The sequence below is a fragment of the Ochotona curzoniae genome, unplaced genomic scaffold (assembly GCF_017591425.1).
Source record: "Ochotona curzoniae isolate NIBS_2020 unplaced genomic scaffold, NIBS_Ocur_1.0 contig_2321, whole genome shotgun sequence".
In the NCBI taxonomy this organism is placed as follows: Eukaryota; Metazoa; Chordata; class Mammalia; order Lagomorpha; family Ochotonidae; genus Ochotona; species Ochotona curzoniae.
The window spans coordinates 22,434,654-22,456,213 of NW_024465421.1; the positions used below are offsets into that span (position 1 = coordinate 22,434,654).

Consider the following 21,560-nt stretch of genomic DNA (forward strand, 5'->3'; position numbering starts at 1 on the left):
CAGGGGAGTTGAGAGAGACTGTGCCTTTCAGGTCCAGCATATGGGCCTCAAGTGCAGGGTCTGTAAGCTCAGGCCTGCTTCTGGGAGGCCGCTCCCAGCAGCTTCAGCACCCCACCAGGGCTGGAGAGGTGCCCGGCCTCCCGGCCTCTGCTGTACATGTAGTCTGGTCACCTAATTTTGGAGAATTCTCCAGTCATTGTGGCAGTCACTTATGGCCTCCTTTCCGGAGACCCAGAGCCGGGGGGTGGGAAGGGGAGGGTGCCTCTAGACCCTTTTTGGTTTTCTGAAAAATTGGGAATTTCCTCAACAGTATGGGCAGGCAACCTCTTAGCTTCTTGCTGCTGTCCTGGTTCCCAGTCTCAGCTGCTCCGCTCCACATCCAGCCCCCTGCTGATCTGCGTAGGAGAGCAGTGGAGGACAGCCCACGTGTTTGGACCCATGCCACCCATACGGGAGACTGGGATGGAGTTCCTGACCCCTGGCTTTGACCTGGCACGCCCAGGTGTTGCAGCCAATTGGGGAGTGAGTGACCCAGCAGATGGAAGACTGATCTCTCGCTCTCCTTTCATTCTGCCTTTCAAATAAATAAATGAGATATGAGATGGAAGTTATGGTGCAACAGGTAAACTGCTTCCCGGGACTCTCCAATCCCGTAGGAGACTGCCTGGGTTCAAGTTCTGGCTCTCCCTTGGAGCCAGCTTCCTGCTAAGGCACATCATGGGAGGCAGCAGGTGGTGGGTCAAGTGCTTGGGTCCCTGCCTTGATAGAGTTGTGGGTTCCTGGAGAGCCCTGGCTTTTATGGGGATTTGTGGAATAAACCAGTGAATGGAAGAACTCTGTCTCTCTGTTTCTCCCTGTCTCTACATTTTAAGTAAAAATAAACAAACAGGGCCTGGCAACATGGCCTAGCAGCTAAAGTCCTCACCTTGAATGTGCTGGGATCCCATATGGGCGCCGGTTCTAATCCCGGCAGCTCCACTTCCCATCCAGCTCCCTGCTTGTGGCCTAGGAAAAGCACTCGAGGACAGCCCAAAGCCTTGGGACTCTGCACCCATGTGGGAGACCTGGAAGAAGTTCCTGGCTCCTGGCTTCAGATCGGGATAGCACTGGCAGTTGCACTCATTTGGAGAGTGAATCATCGATAGAAGATCTTTCTCTGTGTCTCTCCTCCTCTCTGTATATCTGACTTTCCAATATAAATAAAATAATTCTTGAAAGAAAAAAAATAAATGAACAGGGCCTGGCACAATAGCCTAGTGGCTAAGGTCCTTGTCGTGCACATGCCAAGATCCCATATGGGCACAAGTTTATATCCCGGCAGCTCTACTTCCTATCCAGCTCCCTGCTTGAAGCCTGGGAAAGCAGTCAAGGATGGCTCAAAGCCTTGGGACCCTGCACCCACATGGGAGACCCAGAAGAAGCTCCTGGCTCCTGGCTTTGAATTGGCTCAGCTCCAGCTGTTGTGGCCACTTGGGAAATGAACCAGCAGACAGAAGAGCTTTCTGTCTCTCGTTCTGTCTGTACATCTGACTTTCCAATATAATAAATAAAAGGTTATAAAATAAAACTTAAAAGTGTATGGCCAATGGTTTTTAGGACATTCATGGAATTGTGCAACCATCACAACCGTCTAATTCCAGAACATTCCGCCCCAAAAGGAAACCCTATACCCGTTAGCAGTCACTCCCCATTCCTCTGTCCTCCCAGCCCTATCTCAATAGGTTTGCCTATTTTGGACATTTCAAATAAACATGTGGTCTTTCATGGCTGGTTGCTTTCACTTAGAGTTTCTAAGATTCCTGGACATTTTGAGCTTTTCAAGGCTAGTTGTACAGATACGCCTCGGTTGTTACCTCTTGACAGACATTTGGGTTATTCTCACATTTTGGTTGTTGCAGATAACACAGCCCTTGGAACAGGTGTGTGATTCAGTGGTCACGCTACCCCGTAGGACACCTGTGTCCCAGGTTGGAGAGCCTGGCTTGTCTTCCGGCTCCTGTGTGTCTACCCTGTTCTCTGCTGCGCACCTGGGGCATGGCCCCTACCTCCCAGGTGGGAGACCCAGTGAGTTCTGGGCTCCTGACTTTGACCCTAGCTGTTGGGGCATTTGGGGCGTGAACTAGTAGATGAGAAAATCTCATTTGTCTTTCTCCTTCTACCTTTCAAATAAAACGAAAATAAACATACATGCAGAAATTATAGCTATGATCATGTGTGCATGAGTTTCCTTGTGGATTTAGGTTTTCAGCCTTCTGGAGCCTTTTGACTGACGCCTCATTTAACCCTTGCAGCAAACCTGTGGTGGAGGCACCGGCATGGTCTCCGCTCTGCACGTGAGGAAGCCCAGGCCGAGGAGTGAGCCAGGGTTGTTGGAGCTGGGATTGTCTGTGTCACCACCCGCTGCCTCCTAAGAACAGCGTTCCCGGCCATTTTCAGCGATGCTGATGCCTTGCTGCCTGCTCCCCCAACAGTAAACATTGCTGACTCCTTGCACTGAACTGCAGAGACCTGAACTCTCAGGCACCCCCGGTGAGCGCTGTCTGTCACCCCAGTGGGGATTCTGTGATTCCCTAAGGGTTCTCCTGTTCCACTGGGATCTCTACCTGCCCCACTAGGATCTCTTAGCTTCTAGGTTTTGACGCATAGGCCACTTGACACACCTGGGCCATGAACCTGTGGCATGGTGTGTGCAAGTTCAGCTACCAGGCAGGCCCAGGTTCCAATCAGCTGTGTGACCTTTTGACAAGTCCCCAAGTATACACAGGGAGGAATACAGCAACTGCCACAGGGAGCCGTGGAGCCAGCTGTTCACACCGGCCCAGGAGCAGGACAGGGGTCCTTGTCTCTTTCCCCTGCCCCTGGCCAGTAGGAGGCATCCCATCCAGAGCTCTCCCTGTTCTCTCCTGTCCTCCCCCCTACTTCTGCCTTGTTCCCCATCTCAGGTTCCTTAAGACTGGGCAGAGCCTAGTACATTCTCTGCTGGCCAGCTAGCCGAGTCATCTGTGCGTCTGCCTTCCCCAGATCTGCTGCTCTCTCCAAGGGGCTTGGACACTGGCCTTGACTGTGTACCACCCTGGGTGACTACCACTCCCCTACACCCCACTCACCCCTGCAGCTGTGCTGCTGGCCAGGGACTTGGGCCAAGCCAGGGAGGACCAGGCAGCCTCCCTGGGCTCCTGCTGGGGAAATCCTCCCTCCTCCCAGTCCTGCTGCTGCTCTCCTGCTTCTCGCATTTCAGCTTCTGAGTTCCTGGCTCTGCTGGGCTGGGCGGGTGCCGCAGCTGTACCACACAGACGGAGGGGCTTGGCAGGGGAGAGGGCAATCAATGCTAAGGCGTGGTCTTCCTCACTGTCTGCCAGAGTTTGAAGCCAAGGACTTCCTTGACCCCTCACAATTGCCCCTTGCTTTCTCTGGGCAGACTGTGAGACCACCAAGCTGGGGTTATGGACCGTAGCCTTGAGCTTGTCATTCATACATGACCATGACTCTCCCTCCGGACTCCCCTTCCCCTCACTCGCCTGACTCCTCTTGCACAGAACTTACCTGGGCTGGGCCACCAGGACCATGTGTGCAGCCACGTGGGTGTCTGGAAGCAGCCCAAGAGGAGTGCAGGCCCTGGCACTGACCAGCTGTGAGGATGTTGGTCAAGTCTCTTGGGTCTATTGATAGGACTTACGGTGCCAGAGTGAAGCTAGAGCAGGAATGGAAGCAAAGCTACCAGGGCAACATCGGGCACTCAGCTGGCACCTGGCCATGACTGCCCCAGCATGCATGCCCCCTGGGATCACACTGGTACTCTGAGCCTGCCCCTCTGCAGAGAGAGCCAGTCTGGGTTTCCTGGCTCCCTCTTCCACCATGTAGCCCACCCAGATTTGGCTGTCCATTGCAGCAGGACCAGACAGCCCCTCCCCTGGCTTTGGCATTGGACCTTCTCTTCCCAGCTTTCATTCCTCTGGGGGAGTGCAGACTGCGCTGGGGACACCTCTCGCTGTCCTTGTCCATACTGCTGTTAGCTCCCTTTAGGTTCTGTGAGCCTCCCTGAGGCTGCTCTCTCCTGCCATCAGCCCCTCTCTGCCAGCTGACTCGTCCTGTTACTGCAACCAGAGAGACTCCGATTAGTGCTCTGCTTCTGCGGATTAAGCTGTAGCCAGTGATACTGACGCCAGCCGTCCCCACGTGAGCACGGTGAGAATCAGTCCCGGCTGCACAGTTCCAGCACAGCTCCCTGCTGGCGCTCCTGGGGGAGCAGCAGAACATGGCGTGAGTGCTGGACCCGGGTTCCCAGGCTCACGGCTTCAGCTCCAGTCATAGTGGCCATTTGGGAAGTGAATCAGTGGGTCCCTTCCTTCCTTCCTTCTTTCCTCTCTCTCATTCTTTTTTATTGTAAAGTCACATTTACAGAGATAATGTAAATATAATAATTTATAGAAAGATCTTCCATCTTCTAGTTCACTCCCAAAGTGGCTGCAATGGCCAGAGCTGAGCTGATCTAAATCCAGGAACCAAGAGTTTCTTTTGGGTCTCCCATGCAGGTGCAGGAACCCAAGGCTTTGGGCCATCCTCGACTGTTTTCTCAGGCCACAAGCAGGGAGCTGGATGGATGGGAAGTAGGGCTTCCGGGATACGAATCAGCACCCATATAGGATTCTGGCACATATAAGGTGAGGACTTTAGCCGTTAGGCCACGATGCCAGGCTCGCTGAACTGGGCTATGATACGGTGCCCGTATATGATCTTGGGCGTGCAAGGCAAGGACTTTAGCCACTAGTCTACATCACTGGGCTCCTGACTTTGATGTATTTAAAACATGTGCTTTATAAAATTACTGTAAAAGTAACTTCAGGCCTGGTGCGATGGCCTAGTGCCTAAAGTCCTTGCCTTGAATGTGCCAGGATCCCATATAGGCACTGGTTCTAATCCCAGCAGCTCTACTTCCCATCCTGCTTGTGATCCGGAAAAGCAGTCCAGGATGGCCCGAAGCCTTGGGACCTTTTTTTTTTTTTTTTTTTTACTTCATTTCATTTGAAAGGCTTCAAGACAGAGTGGGGGAGACATTGCAGGGAGATTTTTCGTTCTCTGACACACTCTCCAAATGCCAGCAATAGCCAGGTCTAGGCCAGGGACTCAGTCTGCGTCTCCCATGTGAGTGAGCCACCACCTGCAGCTTCCCAGTGTACACATCAGTGGACAGCTGCATCGGGAGCTAGTGGGAAGGACTCAGACGTGGAATGGGGGGACCTAAATGGGGACTTAATAATTACTCCAAGTACCTGTACAGAATGCATCCCATTGGAGAAGGCCAGGTACCTGGTTCTTATTCACATTCTGACTGGACAGATACCTCCCTAGGGGGGGAAACCTCAAGTTAGGGAACTGCGACCCCTACCCCCCCATGGTCAGGGGGAGCCAAATGCAGAGAAGGACCCAGCCTGGGCAGGGGGACTGAGCCGGGGGGCGGGGGAGGCAAGGGCAGGAGCCCACTGTGGTGGAAGGAGTGCCAGAGAGCTGGCAGGGACTCCAACCATCTTGAACATGACCGATAGCTTGTTTTGAGCTGAGTGAATTAGAATCTAATGGATGTTGGCAGTGCACACTCAAAACTCGGGTTTCCACCTGCTAGATTCTCGAGGTCTTGAGAACACAGGAGTAGGGCAAGTGGTCATCCTGTACACCCAGCACCTGCGAGGGTTTCCTTGTCTGTTCAGGTCTTGCTTGCCCATAAAGCAGCGTGTGTACCTGTCGCCCCCTTGTGGCTGGGGGAGCTTTGCTGGTCCAGCCTTGCTGGTCAGGAGCTCTGCCTGTGCCTGGGGTAGGAGATGAGACCAGCGGCTGTCTGACCCACTCTGCCTTCCTGGGCACATTCAGGGTCCAGTCTCCTGAGCGGGGACTTTCTGCTTCTGCAGGTAGCCCCCGACCATGACTTCTGGCATTTACACCACTAAGCTTTGCAGCACACCTGGACCCAAAAGGCCACATTGTGCATTGTACCCCTGCCCCTGCAGTATTGCTAGGAAAGTTCTTTAACATGTCTCCTGAACCTGTGGTAGCAGATTTTTTTTTTATACTCCTCCATGGAGAGTGGCCAGAACCTGCAATGGCCTCACCCCTGACCCAGGGGATCCCCAGGTGAGCAGACACCTCAGCAGGCGTGCACTGCTCACAGGGTCCCTCGACCCACAGCGTTTTCTCCAGCTGCTTGTGGCGAGGAATCCAGAAGGAATTGAAGCAGAGTGCAAGTGAGGGAGTTTCTTGCTGGCCCAGGTGAGGGGATCATGCAGCAAGGATTGAGAAGAAGCCTCTAGAGCCCGAGCAGTGACCCAGATCACAGGCAATGAGACAGCGGGACCTGAGTCCTGGTCACCAGGAGCTGCTCTTTGCCACGAGCTGGGAAGCTGGGAAGAGACTGCAAGCCTTGGATGACACCTTGGCCCTCGGCTCGGCTTCGCTCGTGAGACCCTGGCCCTGACCCTCTGAGCTGTCAGGCAGTCAGGGTGAGTTGTTTCAAGCCACTAGCTCTGTGGAACTTTGTGACTCAGCAATTGAAGGCTAATACATCATCCATCTAGAGAGAAGTAGCAATGAAAAGAATCTCATCTATTCCACATGGGTGCTGCTGTGTGTGGACTTGGGGCTGCAGTGCCCCCAGCTGCTGCTCTCCCTGCTGACTGCAGCTCCTTGAAAGAATAGATTTTTGAGTATTCAGTTTTAATTTTATTTGAAAGGCAGAGAGAGAGAGGGAGAGAGGGAAAGAGATAGAGAGGAGATATCTCCCATTTCCTGGTTTATCCTCCCAGTGCTTACAGTAGCTGGTGCTGGGCCAAACTGAATCCAGGAGCCAGAAGCTCCATCCCGGCCTCCTACGTGGGTGGCAGAGGAAGTTGCTGTGAACCCACCACCTTAGGGACTCTGTGCTTCCTGGGGCCCCCAGGATTCTGGCTGCCCTGAGGGCCAATAAAGATATCACAATAACAGCTTTGTTCAATTTAATAATGTAATTCACCCATTTAAAATGGTGACTTTTGGTCCATTCACACCATGGTGCAACCAATTTCAAAGTACTTCCATCATCCCAAAGAAAGCCTGATAGCTTTTAGCAGTCACTCCCTATTTCTCTCCCCAGTCTTCTAGCCCCTGATACTAATCACCAATGGTGCTGTCTGTGGATTTTGTCATTCTGAATTGTGGCAGGGCTTCAATTCTTTCTTTCCTTTAAAAAAAAGGATTTATTTAGTTATTTGAAAGACAGGGTCTTAAACACACACACACACACACACAGAGTCTTCTGTCTACTGGTTCATTCTCCAAATAGTCTCAAAAGCTGGGGCTTTTGTCAGAAGCCAAGAACTCCATCTGGGTCTCCCATGTGGGTTGCAGTGGCCCAAGTACTTGAGCCATTACCGTATGGGAAGAGAGCTGTGTGGGAAGTAGAGCAGCTGGGACACACACTAGCGCCGGTGTGTGCAAGGTGAGGATTTGGTCACTGAGCCATCATGCTGGGTTCTCATTTCATGCTGAGTAATATTCCCTTGCATGGATAAACTGCATTGTGTTTATCCATTTATGCATGGACTCCATATCCCCCTTACACGCCTCTTCTCAGAGTAATGTTGCTGTAAGTTTTGTACAGAACGATGTGTTTATTATGACCCTGTTTTCATTTCTATGGATTTCCTAGGGTGGCATTGCTGGAGCAGACGACAGCCACAACAAATTTTGCACAGCCCAAAAACTAGTGATGTGGCACGGAAAGTAATGGCGTCCCAAGAAGTCCATGTGCAAAGTGCTGCAGCCTGTGAGTGAATTACCTTTCCTGGCAAAAGATGCTGTGAAGATGTGACTAAGGTAAAGCTTTAGGGCAAGCAGGTGCCAGAGATGTGACAGTAGGAGTGGAGGCCGGGGGGAAGGGCCACAAGCCAGGGAATGCCACAAGCTGGAAAAAGCCAGAGGGGCTTGTCACTTGGTATTCAGCCAGATATGACCCCACTTGAGACTTCTGACTTCTACTAAGTGTATGGTAACTTGTTACAGTTGCAACAGGATGTTTGTGTCATAGATGGCCAAGAAAAAGCAAATGAGTGATACTTTGTGATACACGAATACTGTAGATTGCTTTGTGTCCATGAATAATACATGTTGCTGATACACAGAGTGCCTGTGCCATCTCTTCCTGCTACTCTGGCACTCCAGGGGGCAACATTGAGCACCCGCTAAGCAGACCACGGGGGTCGCAGTGCCCCAATATCCATTACTTGGCCTTGTACAGAAAATACTGGCCACTCGCTTGTGTAGACCCAGGGAGGGTTGGAGGCCTCACGGAAGGCTACCCAGCATCCTCTGTGAGTCTGGAGGCACTGCCACAGCTGGCAGGGTCAAACCAGGCATGGAACAGGTTACTTCATGGGTGGCTGCTGGGGGAAGTCCTGGGGTGGGTGTGCTACGGTGGCCCTCCTCCTGCATGCTGCAGGCAGGCGTGGCTGAGCCAGGCGAGGGCTGTTGGAGCTTGTGAGGCTTCCAGGGCTCTGGGCTGGTGGGCACAGCCAAGGCAGCCAGGGTGAAGCCTGTCAGTGTGTGCTCTTGGGGAACCAGGTGTGGGCAAGGCAGTGTTGCAGGAGCGGCTGGCTGGGATATCTCCCACTGTCCTGGTGTGCAGATCTGTGGTCCCATGTCAGGATGTGCTGAGGAAACTCCCTGTGGCAATGGTGACATGTGTCTGTCTGCCTTGGCTTCTGGGTCACCAATCAAATTGTCTAAAGACAACAGCAGACAGGGCTGACTGCGCTAGGGAATCCTGGCTTCCACCCTGAGCTGGTGGCCAGCCCTGCACCCTGCACCCCTGCCCTGAGTCACAGATCGGGGGTGAGGTGGGAGGAGGCTGGACTGAGGCAGATCCAGCAGTTACCTGCTGGAGAAGCTTAAGGGGCCCCAGAAACCACAGGCATGAAGATAAACTTTTTTTTTAAAAAAAAGATTTAGTTATTTTTAGTGGAAAGGCGGATATACAGAGAGGAGGAGAGACAGAGATCTTCTGTCTGATGGTTCACTCCCCAAGTGGTCATAAACATTGGAACTGAGCCGATCCGAAGCCAGGAGCCAGGAGCTCTTCTGGGTCTCACACACAGGTGCAGGGTACCAAGGCTTTGGGCCATCCTCGACTGCTTTCCCAGACCACAAGCAGGGAGCTGGATGGGAAGTGGGGCTGCCAGGATTAGAACTGGTGCCCGTATGGGATCCCGGTGCAAGGCGAGGACTCTAACTACTATGCTATCGTGCTGGGCCCGAAGATAAACATTTTTTTAAAAAGATTTATTTATTCTTATTGCAAAATCATATTATATATGTGGATATATATATAGGGGGGGACATTGTTTAAAGAGATGTGTTTATTTTAGTTGAAAGAGAGAGGGAAAGATAGCTGGTTCACTTCCCAAATGGCATTAAGGGCTAGAGCTGGGGGGATCTGGAGCTGGAAGGCGGGAACTTCCAGGTCTGCTGTGTGGGTGCAGGGGCCCGAAGATTTGGACCACGTTCCGCTCTTTCTCAGGTCATTAGCAGGGAGCTAGGTCAGAATTGGAGCAGCCAGGTCCGGATCTGGCACTGATACAAACGCTGGTACGGCAGCGTAAAATGCCACTGCTCCGGACCGGACCCCATTTTAAAATAATGCGATACACTTCCAAAAAGCAAAAATTAATGCAAACAAAACAAAACATGTCGAACAGAACTGCGTGTGTCTGGCAGAACTCGGATGATGAGGGACCGCACTTGAGAAACCGCCCAGCAGGTTGCCGGGCAGCAACGCCCGGGGAACAATAGTATTTCCTAACCACCGCGGCGCCGATTGTTACCAGTGGGAATACTGCAAAGAGGCGCGAGCTGGGCGGCACCTGAAGGGTGGATGGCATTGGGAAAGGCCGGGGTGGCCAGCGGCAGCGCCGAGGACATTCCGAGGCAGGCGTGGGCTTCCTGCAGCCGGGGGAGGGCGGGGGCCGGAAGGCTTCGGCGTGGGGGACGGGGCGGAAGCCCGCGGCCGGCGCCCCCCGCGCACAGCGCGCCCTCTGGTGGAGGAGCAGGCCCCGTCGGGCTCGCCCCGGCGCGGGGTCGGGCCGGGGACCGGGCGGCCACCGGCAGACCTCCGGGCTCCACCTCACCTCCGCGGCGGGCCGCATCCGGGGCAGACCCCGCCGCCCAGAGCAGCCGTCTGGGACCCCGGGATTCCCAGGCTGGGGGAGCTGGGACCGGCCAGGCCGGGCTGCGGGCCCAGACAGGGAGCAAGCCGGCCGGAGCCCTGGAGTCAGCCCCAAGTTCTATGTGGGAAGCGGTGGCCGTGACGCAAGTTTCCAAAGGGGGCCCAGGCTCGGCCCGCAGGGAGCGCGCCCGGGCGGCGGGGCTCGGAGCTGCCGCAGGCGGGGAGCGGCAGAGGCTCGGAGCACGCACGCACCCGGCCGCGCGCAGTGACCCCGCGGACCCCCGGCAGCCCGGGCTGGGATCCCCCTCGCCCTGGCCTTTTTTTTTTTTTTTTTTTTTTGCAACGCTTGCCAACCTGTCAGCTGATGGACCTCATCACCCATAGTGGCGCATGTAGCTCGGCCGCAGCTCGCTTCATTCACGCGCGCCTCCCCTCCCGCCCCCGCGGACCTGGGGGCTCCCGGGAGCCCCCGCATCCGGGGGAGCCCCGCAGAACCCCTCATGCGGCAGCCGGGCCTCCGGGGGCCCGAGTCCCTCCGGCACCGGCCTCGCGCCGCCCGGGTTGGGGGGGGCGCACTGCAAATAGTCCTTTGTTTACATGCAATTCCTTACTCCGCGGAAGGAGGCTGGGGGAGTGCTGAGTTTTCACCAGCTGTTTCCCGCCTTGAAACAGACATCTGATCAGCTGCAAACACACACACACCACACACACACACATACACGCGCTCGGGGAGGCAGGCCGGAGAGACCTCCCTCCCGCCCCTCCCGCCCGCCTCCCTCCCCTCGCCGCCGCCGCCGCCGCCACCAGCATCTGGGACCGGCCGATTCCGCACCTCCGTCCGGCGCTGCCCTACGATTCGGATTTCCATCTTGCATCCTCCGGCTGCCTGCGGGACTCGGCTCGCGCGGAGGAGGGGGGCCGATCGCTATGGAGTATTTCATGGTGCCCGCTCAGAAGGTGCCCTCTTTGCAACATTTCAGGAAAACAGAGAAAGAAGTGATAGGAGGGCTCTGTAGGTGTGTACTCCTCCTCCTCCTTCTCCTCCCCCTACCCACCCACCCCCTGGCCCACCATGGCAGTCCCCCCGGCCAGCCGGCCTCAGCGGGCGCGTGTGTGCGCACGCATGGCCCGCGCGGCGGACCCGGCTCGCCTTTCTTAGCTCTATCCCCCCGGCCCGGGGCCCTCCGCAGTCCGGTGCTCGGGTCTCTCGAGCCTCCCGGGCACCCTCGTCCCTCGCAACATGGGAGCCCCGAGCGGTCTTGGCCACTTTTGTCCACTGCAGGCGGGCGAGTCGCGACGTTTGTAAATTGCAAACAGACCCACGTGGTTCTGCAGCAGTCCCGGCCATGCTTGGTGCTGCTGGCTTTCCCCCTTGCTTCCTCCTCCCCCCTCCCGCGGTGGTTTCCTTCCTCTCCCTCCTTCCTCGCGTTCACTGCGCGCCCCTCTCCCCCTCCAGGCGGGGCTGGGGTGCCCGGGACACGCGTGGGGGGCAGCGGCTCCATTGCAGCCATGCCGTGGTTCCCGGGCGCGAGGGGTGGGGGGGCAGGAGCCGAGTGTTGTGCGCGGTTGCAGAGTGCGGGATTGCAACTGGGGCGGGGAGGGGGGACGTGCTCGCGTGGGGCTGCAGCGGTGAGGGGTGGGCGGGCCCCGGGTGGCGGGGCCGGCGAGCCGCGCGGTCAGGGCACAGTGGCGGCTGCCCGATCGCTCTCCCGCCCGCCCGCGCCCGGGCGCTGTTTACTAGCGAGGCCTGGACGTGACTCTGCAGCCCTCTTGGAGTAGGCGGACCTCGGCGCACGGCCTCGCGGGAGCTGTAGTTCTCGGCGCCCCGCCGGCACGGCATTGTGGGTGTTGTAGGCGCTCCCGGGCCACGCTTTCCCCCCTCCCTGCACAAAGCTCGGCCCCTAAGGGAAGCGTGGACCGGGAGGACCCGGGTTCGGGACGGGACGCAGGAGACTGCCGCCGGCCCCGCGAGGCCGTTTCTCCGCTGCACGTGGATCTCTCCTGCAAAGTTTCCCACCCCGTGCCCCTCCCTCTCCTGGCCATAAACTGAAAGCGGCGGGTCGCGCTGCCGGGTGGGTGGCCCGAGGTGCGCACCTGCCTCAGAAGCAGTTTTGCCAGCGTGACCCTAAGTTGTTCCAGATAAACCCTTTCAGCAAAGGGCGATGGTTTTGCAGCCCACACGCGGTGGATCGCACTTGCACGTGCCTGGGACCCGGCCTCTGCATCCTCCAGTGACCCTCACTGCAGGGTTGCAACGGGGTGGGGAGGCGGAGGGAGGTGCTCCCGGGTGTGCATAACTTTGCGATCAGAGCAGCCCCCTTGGCCGCAATGCTGCTGCTCCTGCAGCGAAATGGCTCCCCGGGGCTGGGACCACGTGCTCCTGTGCCCAGGCAGACAGGGCGGGCAGACGGGAGGGAGGAGGAACCCAGGTGAGTGGTGGCCCACGTTGGTGGACACCAGGGGCTGCAGAAACTGAGCCAGGGGAAGATTGCGGGCATGTGTATACCTGCGTCCCCTGGAACTCCAGCCCTCTTTACAACCAGGCTCAGGATCTGTACCTCAGGAGGCATTGGGCCAGCTGACTCCTGTGGCAGCCAGCAGTCCACTGAGGACTGACTGCTCAGCCTGTAACAGGCTCAAAAAACAAAAACTCCTGGGCTCTTTGACCTGGGGACTCAGCCTTCCCTGCCTTTTCTCCCTGAATTGTCATCACCTTCCTGTAAGTCAAGTTAGCTTATGATCCAGCTGGAGCAGATGGTGGTGCTGGGACTTGAACCTGACCCCGAGCTTAGAGCTGGGCTGGGCAATGAGGAGCCGGGTTGAGCTTCTCTCCAGCTGGAGGGGGTGTTTGGGGTCCTGTGGCCCCTGGGGTCCTGTGGCTTGAGGCACCGGGACTCTGCTGTCACACCTAGGCATAGTTTGAATCCTGGCAGGGCCTCCTAGGATGCCGGCTTCACTCTGTCCCCAGAATTGGACCTGGTGACACACAGGTACTACCCTGCCAGGTTCATTCCCAGCAGGGGCAGCAGAGTGAGGTGGGAGGTCTGTCCAGGCTGGCCAGACAGACTTGCTCCTCACGACCCTCACGGTCCCAGTTCCAGGCTGGTGGACGCGGCTGCATTCCCCGGGGGCTTTCGGGCACAATGCAAGGGTTTGGACCTGTTACCTGGGTCCTTGGCCTCTGTAAGCCAGAACACCTGGCAGCGTCAGCCACAGGTGTACAAAGTGACTGGTAGCTGTGGTGGTGACATTGAGACTCTTCAAAGAAGGTGCATGGTGGTCTCTATAACCTTGTTTAAAAATGTTCCTCTTAGAAGGCATTAGGGGAAGTTTAAGGGATTTGGAGGGTCTTTTGGGTCCCAGATCCTGCATTTACAAAGCACCAGTTTTATGCTGGATCCGAGGATGCAGCTGTGAGCAGCTAGCTTGTGGTCTTGTCAGCTTCCTAAGAGGCCCATGGGTTGGTTGTTGCTGAACCTCTGGGTGCTGGCCCTGGGAAAACAGGGTGTCCTGTTGTCCTCGCTTGTCTCCTATTCCTCCATTTGACCTGTTCTAACTTCTGTTATGTCTCTTTGAAGTGAGGCAGTGCTTCCTCAGGTGTGTGGGGGGGATATGGGCTAGGTTGGGGATCCCGTTGCTGGTGAGTGGAAAGACATGAGTTTGTGTTAGAACCTCTGATAGGCTGGAGCCAGTGTGGGCAGCGAGGAGGGCGGGGAAGACAGTGCGGGTGTTTGTAAGACAGGCGAGGATGGTGTGTGCTGGGACTGCGGGAGAGCGAGAAGTGTGAACAAAAAGCTTGGAGACAGGCCCACACAGGCTGCTTAGGTGAGGGAGCCCTGGGTATCCCTGCTGGGGGGAGTTGTCTTCTGCCCTTGTGTCCAGGACCTTCATACCCTGTGTGGTATTGCTTTGTGTCCATGAGCTGGGGTATATGGTGTATAAGTGACTTCAGGGGCAGCATGGAATGACAGTTCTCAGGGACCACTTTGGGGTACAGGGCACGGGGACCCCTTGGCTTTTTTGTAGATCTGATTTGAAGAGCTCACCCCTTGCCTCTCTGGGAGGTGTTGGGCAGGGGTTCTGTGCTTTGAAGGAGCAGTGTTGGTCTGGGCTCTCAGGCCTGGTGCCCAGGTTTTATTCCTTGGCTGTTGATTGTTGTTTCTGGGTGCCCTTCCCTGGCCCTGAAGCCAGGGCATCAGGCTTCCCGCCACTGCAACTGCTCCAGACCGCTCTTTTTCCAGGGCAGCCAGGAAGGCAGCAGGTGGGATGATTGCTCACCTGGGGGACAGGGCACTTGGGCCTGGTGGTTCCTGTAATTCTGGCTGACATCTACAAAATCCAGGGAGCTTTTCAAGTGATCCAATGCATTGTCACCTGGAAATTCATCAGTAGGAACCCTTCCTTGGTCAGCATCCCATGGATAAGATTTCCTGTTAGCTAGCCTTCACCAGTGAGAAGCCCTGGTTGGCCCATACTCTACCAGTTAGAACCCCTGTTTAGCTCACACTTCACCAATCAGCTGTTGATGAATGCTCCTTCTGTTGACAGCTGGGACTTTCTGTGCAGTTTACATGAGTTTTGATTGGTTGGCAAACCCAAGCCCCCCTACCCCCGAAAAGTCTGTCTTCTTGAATTTAAGTCAGCTAAACACTAGGTTAACTAGCACCTGGTTCCTGAGGCAGGAGGCTGGGATGCTGGGTGTGGTGGGGAGAAGCCAGGCCGGTGGGGGACCCTGCATACTCCCCTGAGCCTTTCCTCCAGCGCCCTGTTCGCTGGCTGGGCCTCGGGGCCTCTCCGTTCTGGGACGTTCAGCCGTTGGTCTCCCCAGTAGTAGACATCACCCTGGGGAGGGAGACGCTGGGTGTGAGCCTCCTTTGGGAGGCCCGGGCTGGGAAGTGAGGAGTGTGACCTCAGGGCAAGTCGCCCCACTTGTGTGCCTGGTCTGTTGCTGGGGATCAGAGGGGGCAGGGTCGTTGCCCCTCCGGAAGACAGTGATCTGAGGGAGCTGTTTATAGAGGGTGACGCTGGCTGTCAGAGCTCTGGGGTCTGCCAGGGCCTGCTGCACGCTGCTGGGTGTGGCACATGCCTTCCCCTCCCAGGATCCTGCTTGGCTCACCATTACCTGGGGGTGCTGGGCGTTGCTCTGGTTGGGGTGTGAGTGAGGTCTGGAGCTGGTGCTTCCTTTGCTGTGGGGCATCCGTCACTGCTGAGCTGGGCACCCAGGGCCTACGGGACCTGACCCCTGACTGCCTCTTGTTAAAGATTTATTTGTTTGAGAATCAGAGTTATACCCAGAGATTTTCCTTTCCATCCTCTGGTTCTCTCCCCAGATGTCCACAATGGCCAGGGCTAGGCCAGGTCAAAGCCAGAGTTTCTTCTGGGTCTCCCACATGGCTACAGGGTCCCAGGCCTTTAGCAGGGGGTTGGATCAGAAGTGGAACATATGGGATGCTTCCCCCACCAGGCCACAGTGCCAGTCCCCATCCCTCTTGCTTGGTAGCTCATAGGAAGATGGTGACAACCTAGCAAGAAAAGTCTAGCAGAGAGAGTCTTTAGCATATTTTGTGCAGAATGCAGGCTATCTGGGTGACCACTTTCCAGGTGGCCCAATGGTGGAAATGGGGCTCAAGTCCCTGGTCAGTGCTGGCCCTTTGAGTATCAGCAGGATGCTGCAGAGACTGGGAGGGTGGGCGGTCTCTCCCCACGCCTCTCTTGGGGCATGGGATATCCCAGGATGCGTTACTTGGCGTCCCGTGGCTAGCTCTCCCTGTCTCTTCTTTCTCCCAGCTTTCACCTGCTCACTGTTGAGCGGTTCCTGTACTCGTGCGCTAAGGACCGTGCCAGGCCTGGGAACAGACCCTCCTTCAGGGGTTGGCCAGCAGTCCTTGCAGTGACCTCCTCCTCCCTCCAGACACCCCCACTCCCATTGTGTGGCAAGTGCTGGATACCCCACTGTCTGACTCAAACCATGCCTATCCCAGCGCTCTCTGCAGGGTTGGGGGCATGTGTCCTGGGGAAGGGCTTGGTAAGGAGTGGGTACCTTCTGCTGAGACCAGAGACCAAGGGCCTGTGTGGGGCAGGGATGGCTCTGGGCTCCCATAGGGTAGGTTGTATACAGTGAGCTCTGTCCAGCTGCAACAAAACTGGCCTTTCCTCAGCTACCCACCCTAGGGATGGGCACAGGGGCCTGGTCTCAGAGGGGCACGTTGGGCCAGGCACCTCTGGTCCCCCAGGTCCCTGTCGTAAATGGAGGCAGTGCAGTTAGAGCCCAGTCCCTGTCTCCCTAGGTCCAGGCTGTGAGCTGCTCTGGCCTTGGCCTGGCAGAGGTCACCCCTGGAGGGCCCCTCAGGCTGTGGCTTTGGGTGGGGCTGGCAGCCTCTGCTGGGAGCCCGGCATCTGGAAGCCATCAGGGCAGGGTGGGGGAGTTGCAGGGGAGGGCCTGTGAAGGGGTGCATGCCTTTCCCCGGGCCACACACAGGCCCTCCCCTCGGGAGCCATGGCCTTGGGCCTGCTGGCTCTGCTGCTGCCTGTCTCCCGCTAGCATCACAGCTTTAGGCCCTCCTTCCCTGTCTGCCTTCTCTCTCACCCTGGAATAGGGTGGAGTGGGGCAAGCTTGGGGGAAGACCATCTCTGGGACTGTGGGCTAAGGTCCCTGTGGTGGAGTGGCTAGTACCACCTGCCTTATCTGCTGTGGCGTCTCAGCTCAAGTGAGCAGGAGGCTGCGGGGTGCTGTGGAGATGAGGAGGGGGTGTCTTAAGACTCCTGGGATGGCCAACATGTGACTGAGGGAGGGAAGCCATGTGTGCTGTGACAGCCAGGACCTGTCTGGGGCCCACCTGGGGGCATTTTGGGGTGCAGTGTATTTGCCAGCTTAGACCTGTTAGATGGGCACTAGGGGTCTCTGATAGTCAAGCACACACTGGGACTCTGTCCTGGAGGAGAGTCCTCACCCCAACCCCCAGATAGGAGACCAGGAATGGTTGGTTTGGAGCGGGCTGCTCATGCCCACCATGTCAGCATGCCTGGGAGTCCCATGCAGCAACCCCCGCCGCCCCCAGTGTCAGATAGATCTGGCTGTTTCTGCAGTGTTCAGGCAGGGAAGCCCCTTTTCTGGAAGAGCCAGGGGCTTCCTGGGAGATGGGTACAGAGGGCACCCAGCCTGAGCCCACCCCTGTTCCGTCGGCAGCCTGGCCAACATTCCACTGACTCCTGAGACGCAGCGGGACCAGGAGCGGCGCATCCGGCGTGAGATCGCCAACAGCAACGAGCGGCGGCGCATGCAGAGCATCAATGCTGGCTTCCAGTCCCTCAAGACCCTCATCCCTCACACAGATGGAGAGAAACTCAGCAAGGTGGGCCAGCACACCTGGAGGGCTTCCTGGATGAGGTGGTAGCCTTGAGGGAATAGGGGGAGGAGGAGAGCCAGCCTAGGTACACTGACCAGCTTCCTGTGCCGCCCCCAGGCAGCCATCCTCCAGCAGACGGCAGAGTACATCTTCTCGCTGGAGCAGGAGAAGACCCGGCTGCTGCAGCAGAACACACAGCTCAAGCGCTTCATCCAGGTATCTCGGGGCTGGAAACACGGCAGCTGAGCCTACCTCGCCCACTGAAGCTTCCCCTCCCTCTTGGCAACTTGAGGTCCCTGCAGGGCAGTGGGCACAGGAGGGAACTAGACAAACGCTTGGGAAGACGGGTCCAGTTCTGCTTCCCTGCTTGAGGTGTTTGGATTCACAAATCCAGATGCACAGCTCCCGGGAAGACAGCTGGGGGGCTGTGAGGCAACTGGCACCCCCACCTGCATCCGTGGGGCTCCCAAGCTCTCATGCTGACCCTGCCTTGGGGCTCCTTAGGAGCTGAGCGGCTCATCTCCCAAGCGGAGGCGGGCAGAGGACAAGGATGAGGGCATTGGCTCGCCAGACATTTGGGAGGACGAGAAGGCAGAAGACCTGCGGCGGGAGATGATTGAGCTGCGGCAGCAACTGGACAAGGAGCGCTCGGTGCGCATGATGCTGGAGGAGCAGGTGAGAATGTGCTTCCTGTGGGTGGGTGAAGGGACCTTGCCCTGGGGCTCCCGGTCGGCCTGGAGCACAGGGAGGACTGGGACAGGCCTGCTGCACTCAGGCCTGGATGTGCAGAGTGTTAGTGAGTGCCCACACTAGAACAGGGTGTGGCCTGGGCCCTGCCCTAAGTCCTGCTATCGCGCCTCCAGGTGCGCTCGCTGGAGGCCCACATGTACCCGGAAAAGCTTAAGGTGATTGCGCAGCAGGTACAGCTGCAGCAGCAGCAGGAACAGGTACGGCTGCTGCACCAGGAAAAGCTGGAGCGGGAACAGCAGCACCTGCGGACCCAGGTGAGCAGGAGGTGCTGGGAGGGGCCCCTGGACTTCATGACTTGGGGGCCTCTGGCTGTCCAGTGGGCAGGCTCTGGGCGTAAACAGTGTCCGTTCAGGCAGTAGTACATGGAAGCTTTCCTAACAAACCTGTTGAGATAAATCATAAAGTTATATAATGAAGGTCTAGGATCTCAAAGGGCTTGGGGTCCAGAGCCACCATAGCAGATGTGGAATTGCTGTCTTGTTGCTGGAGATGGAAGGGTCTTTGGGATTGCAGAAGCCCCTGTAGGGCCACCATTGCTTAATATCAGAGGGACTGTGGGGTGCAGACTGGCCAACCCTCACAGGGAAGGGAGGTGGAGGGCTGGCTGGGGGTTACCCCTTGGACAGAGACCAAAGGGGCTTTTTCTTTCAGCTCCTGCCCCCTCCGGCCCCCACGCACCACCCTACAGTGATTGTGCCGGCCCCACCCCCTCCGCCCTCCCACCACATCAATGTCGTCACCATGGGCCCCTCCTCGGTCATCAACTCTGTGTCCACATCGCGGCAGAACCTGGACACTATAGTGCAGGTATCCGGGCTTGGGTTTGGGAGCGGGGTGGCTCACCTGGGAGGTCGTCAGGAGCAAGCTCTTGAAAGGGAACGGGGCTGTGAGGAATGGAGGAGGGGCGGGCTGGGGCTCAAAGGCCTGGAACCTTGGTGATTTTCCTGGCTTGTTTTGTGGGGTCCCTGCAAGATCATGTACCCACTGTTGGTATGTGATTTGCTTCCTGAACCCACTGCTGAGCGATAAGGTTTGTGCAGCCAGCTCCAGAACTTTCTGAGCTTCATCCTGCATGAGCTAGGAGGCGGGGGAGGGCATCCCTCCAGGGATGGTGGGCACTACATTATCAGTGCTGTGAGTCCAGCCTGATGCAAAGCTGTACCCAGCCTTGGGCAGTACCCCTTATGGGATCAGACAGCATTTAGAAGTGAGAGTAGCCAACTATGTTATAAATTAGCTAAATACCAAAAGAACCTGAATGGAAAAAAGTTCACTCCCAAAACTTGAGTTGCTTGTGAACTCAGAACAGGGGTAATACCGTTAGTAACAAAGGCCTCCCTGAGCTCCTAGGCCGACTCCGGGAGATGCGATTGAGAGAGATGGTGCTAGTGTGGAGGCTGCACTGGTGGATCTCTGGAACCCCAGACGGTTTTTCCCTGTTTGTTGTCCCTCGGTCTCAGGTGGCCTCCCAGTTGCTTTGCCAGGCTTATCTCAGGGTTACGTGTTTGAGGGGAGAATGGGTCTCGAGACTGGCGGATGTCCCCAGCCCGGTGCCATCAGTGGCCTGTCCTCCCACCCCAGGCGATCCAGCACATTGAGGGCACGCAGGACAAGCAGGAGCTGGAGGAGGAGCAGCGGCGAGCGGTCATCGTGAAGCCGCTACGCAGCTGCCCGGAGGCGCACACCTCTGACACCGCCTCTGATTCTGAGGCCTCGGACAGCGACGCCATGGACCAGAGCCGGGAGGAGCCCTTGGGGGACAGCGAGCTTCCCTGACCACCCCCCAGCCCTCCTCTCCCTCCTAGGGGGTTGGAGGGGGCCGGGGCAGCACAGGGAGAGAAATGGGTGAATGAGTGCGAAATTTTTACAAAATTACGATATTGTTTGGGTCTCTTTTGTGACCTCTTTTTCAATACTGTAAATCAGCTCTTAAACAGATTCCCCCCAACCCGTGGTCCCAGGGCTGGGGTGGTATAGAGCGTGTGGGAGCACCCTTGGGACCCCTGGGCTGGAGGAGGCTGACAGTGAGGTACCCGGCCTCTCTGTCTGCCAAAAGCTTTTTTTTTTTGGTTCATCGAATCATATTTTTCAGAACAGGGAAAATCAACCAAACCCCAAGGTATTTCTGCCTTCCCTTCCCAGAGGCCCCACGCCAGGCCGCCTTTGGTTCCCCCTTCCCTTCCCTCTCCTCTTTCTTTCTGGTTTTCTTTCTTCTCCTTTAAGCACTTACATGGGTTGGGGGTCAGGCTGGGCTGGGGCTTTCTGGGAACCCGGAGTCCACATTGCTTCTCGCCTGGGGTTTGCTGCTGCCCTCTCCCCTCCCCCTCCCATCTCAGCACAGGATCTGCCACTCTCCTCCAGCCCCTCCCCTCCCTCCAGGTTTCCCATCTTTCCATCCCCCGAGATGTCTTGTCTCTGTTTTTGTTTGTTGTTGGTTTATTAATTTTTTTGTTTCAGTTTTGATTTTTTTTTTTTTTACGGTTTTTGAGGTCTTTGTGTTCCAGGAGAAGCTATTATATTTTGTTAAGAAAGTGGGGAGTGGAAAAAAAAAAAAAACCAAGAGGCCACTGTGCCTTTGTAAAGAAACAAAATAAAGTTTGTACTTTGTTTTTTAGATGCTGTGGCTCCTGGGGGTGTGCTGTGCTGAGGATCTGGGCAAGGGACAGGGGCTTGGGCAAAGAATAGCAGTGTCCAAAGCAGCTGGATGGAGCTGCAAAGAGTCAAGGCCTCAGGCGCCCGGGATTAGAGTCCTGCCAAGATGGGAGTGGCCAGGAAGAAAGGAGCCACCAAGGCCCGCTTCCCCAGGCCCGGGGGAAGGATGTCACGAGTCTTCAGGCGTTCTGGACCATCCACTCAGCTTTGTCACCTGCTCTGGGCCTCGTCCTCTGATGGGCAGCAGGGTGTGTAAGTGCTGAGGTCCAGGAGTGGCTCTGCCAGTGTGCACTCCACTTGCTCACTCTGGGAAAGCAGTCACAGTGGCATCTCATGGGGGGGCTGGGCTGAGCCTTTAAGGTACCGATTCCTCCTTGGCCACAGATGGCCAAGAACGAGGGGCACTCACTGAGGCAGGTTTCTGGGAACTGAAGTCAGCACAGAAGGACCCAGGAATAGAAAGGCAGCAAGCAGCCTGCAGCTTCTGTTACTTGCTTTGGAATTTCCAGTTCTTTTTTTTTTTAATTTTTTTTTTTTTTATTGGAAAGGTGGATATACAGAGAGGAGAGACAGAGAGGAAGATCTTCCGTCCGATGATTCACTCCCCAAGTGAGCCCAACGACCGA

General features: G+C 56.6%; 1 protein-coding gene across 1 annotated transcript; it reads left to right on the forward strand.

Annotated features, from left to right (window-relative positions):
* Nucleotides 1-10,718: 10,718 nt before the first annotated feature.
* Nucleotides 10,719-20,490, forward strand: TFAP4 (transcription factor AP-4). Its single transcript, XM_040973440.1, has 7 exons — nucleotides 10,719-11,202; nucleotides 17,373-17,538; nucleotides 17,650-17,748; nucleotides 18,037-18,207; nucleotides 18,396-18,536; nucleotides 18,934-19,089; nucleotides 19,864-20,490. The coding sequence occupies exons 1-7, from the start codon at nucleotides 10,784-10,786 to the stop codon at nucleotides 20,056-20,058; spliced, it is 1,347 nt and encodes a 448-aa protein (XP_040829374.1). The 5' UTR covers nucleotides 10,719-10,783; the 3' UTR covers nucleotides 20,059-20,490.
* The last annotated feature ends 1,070 nt before the right edge of the window (nucleotides 20,491-21,560 follow it).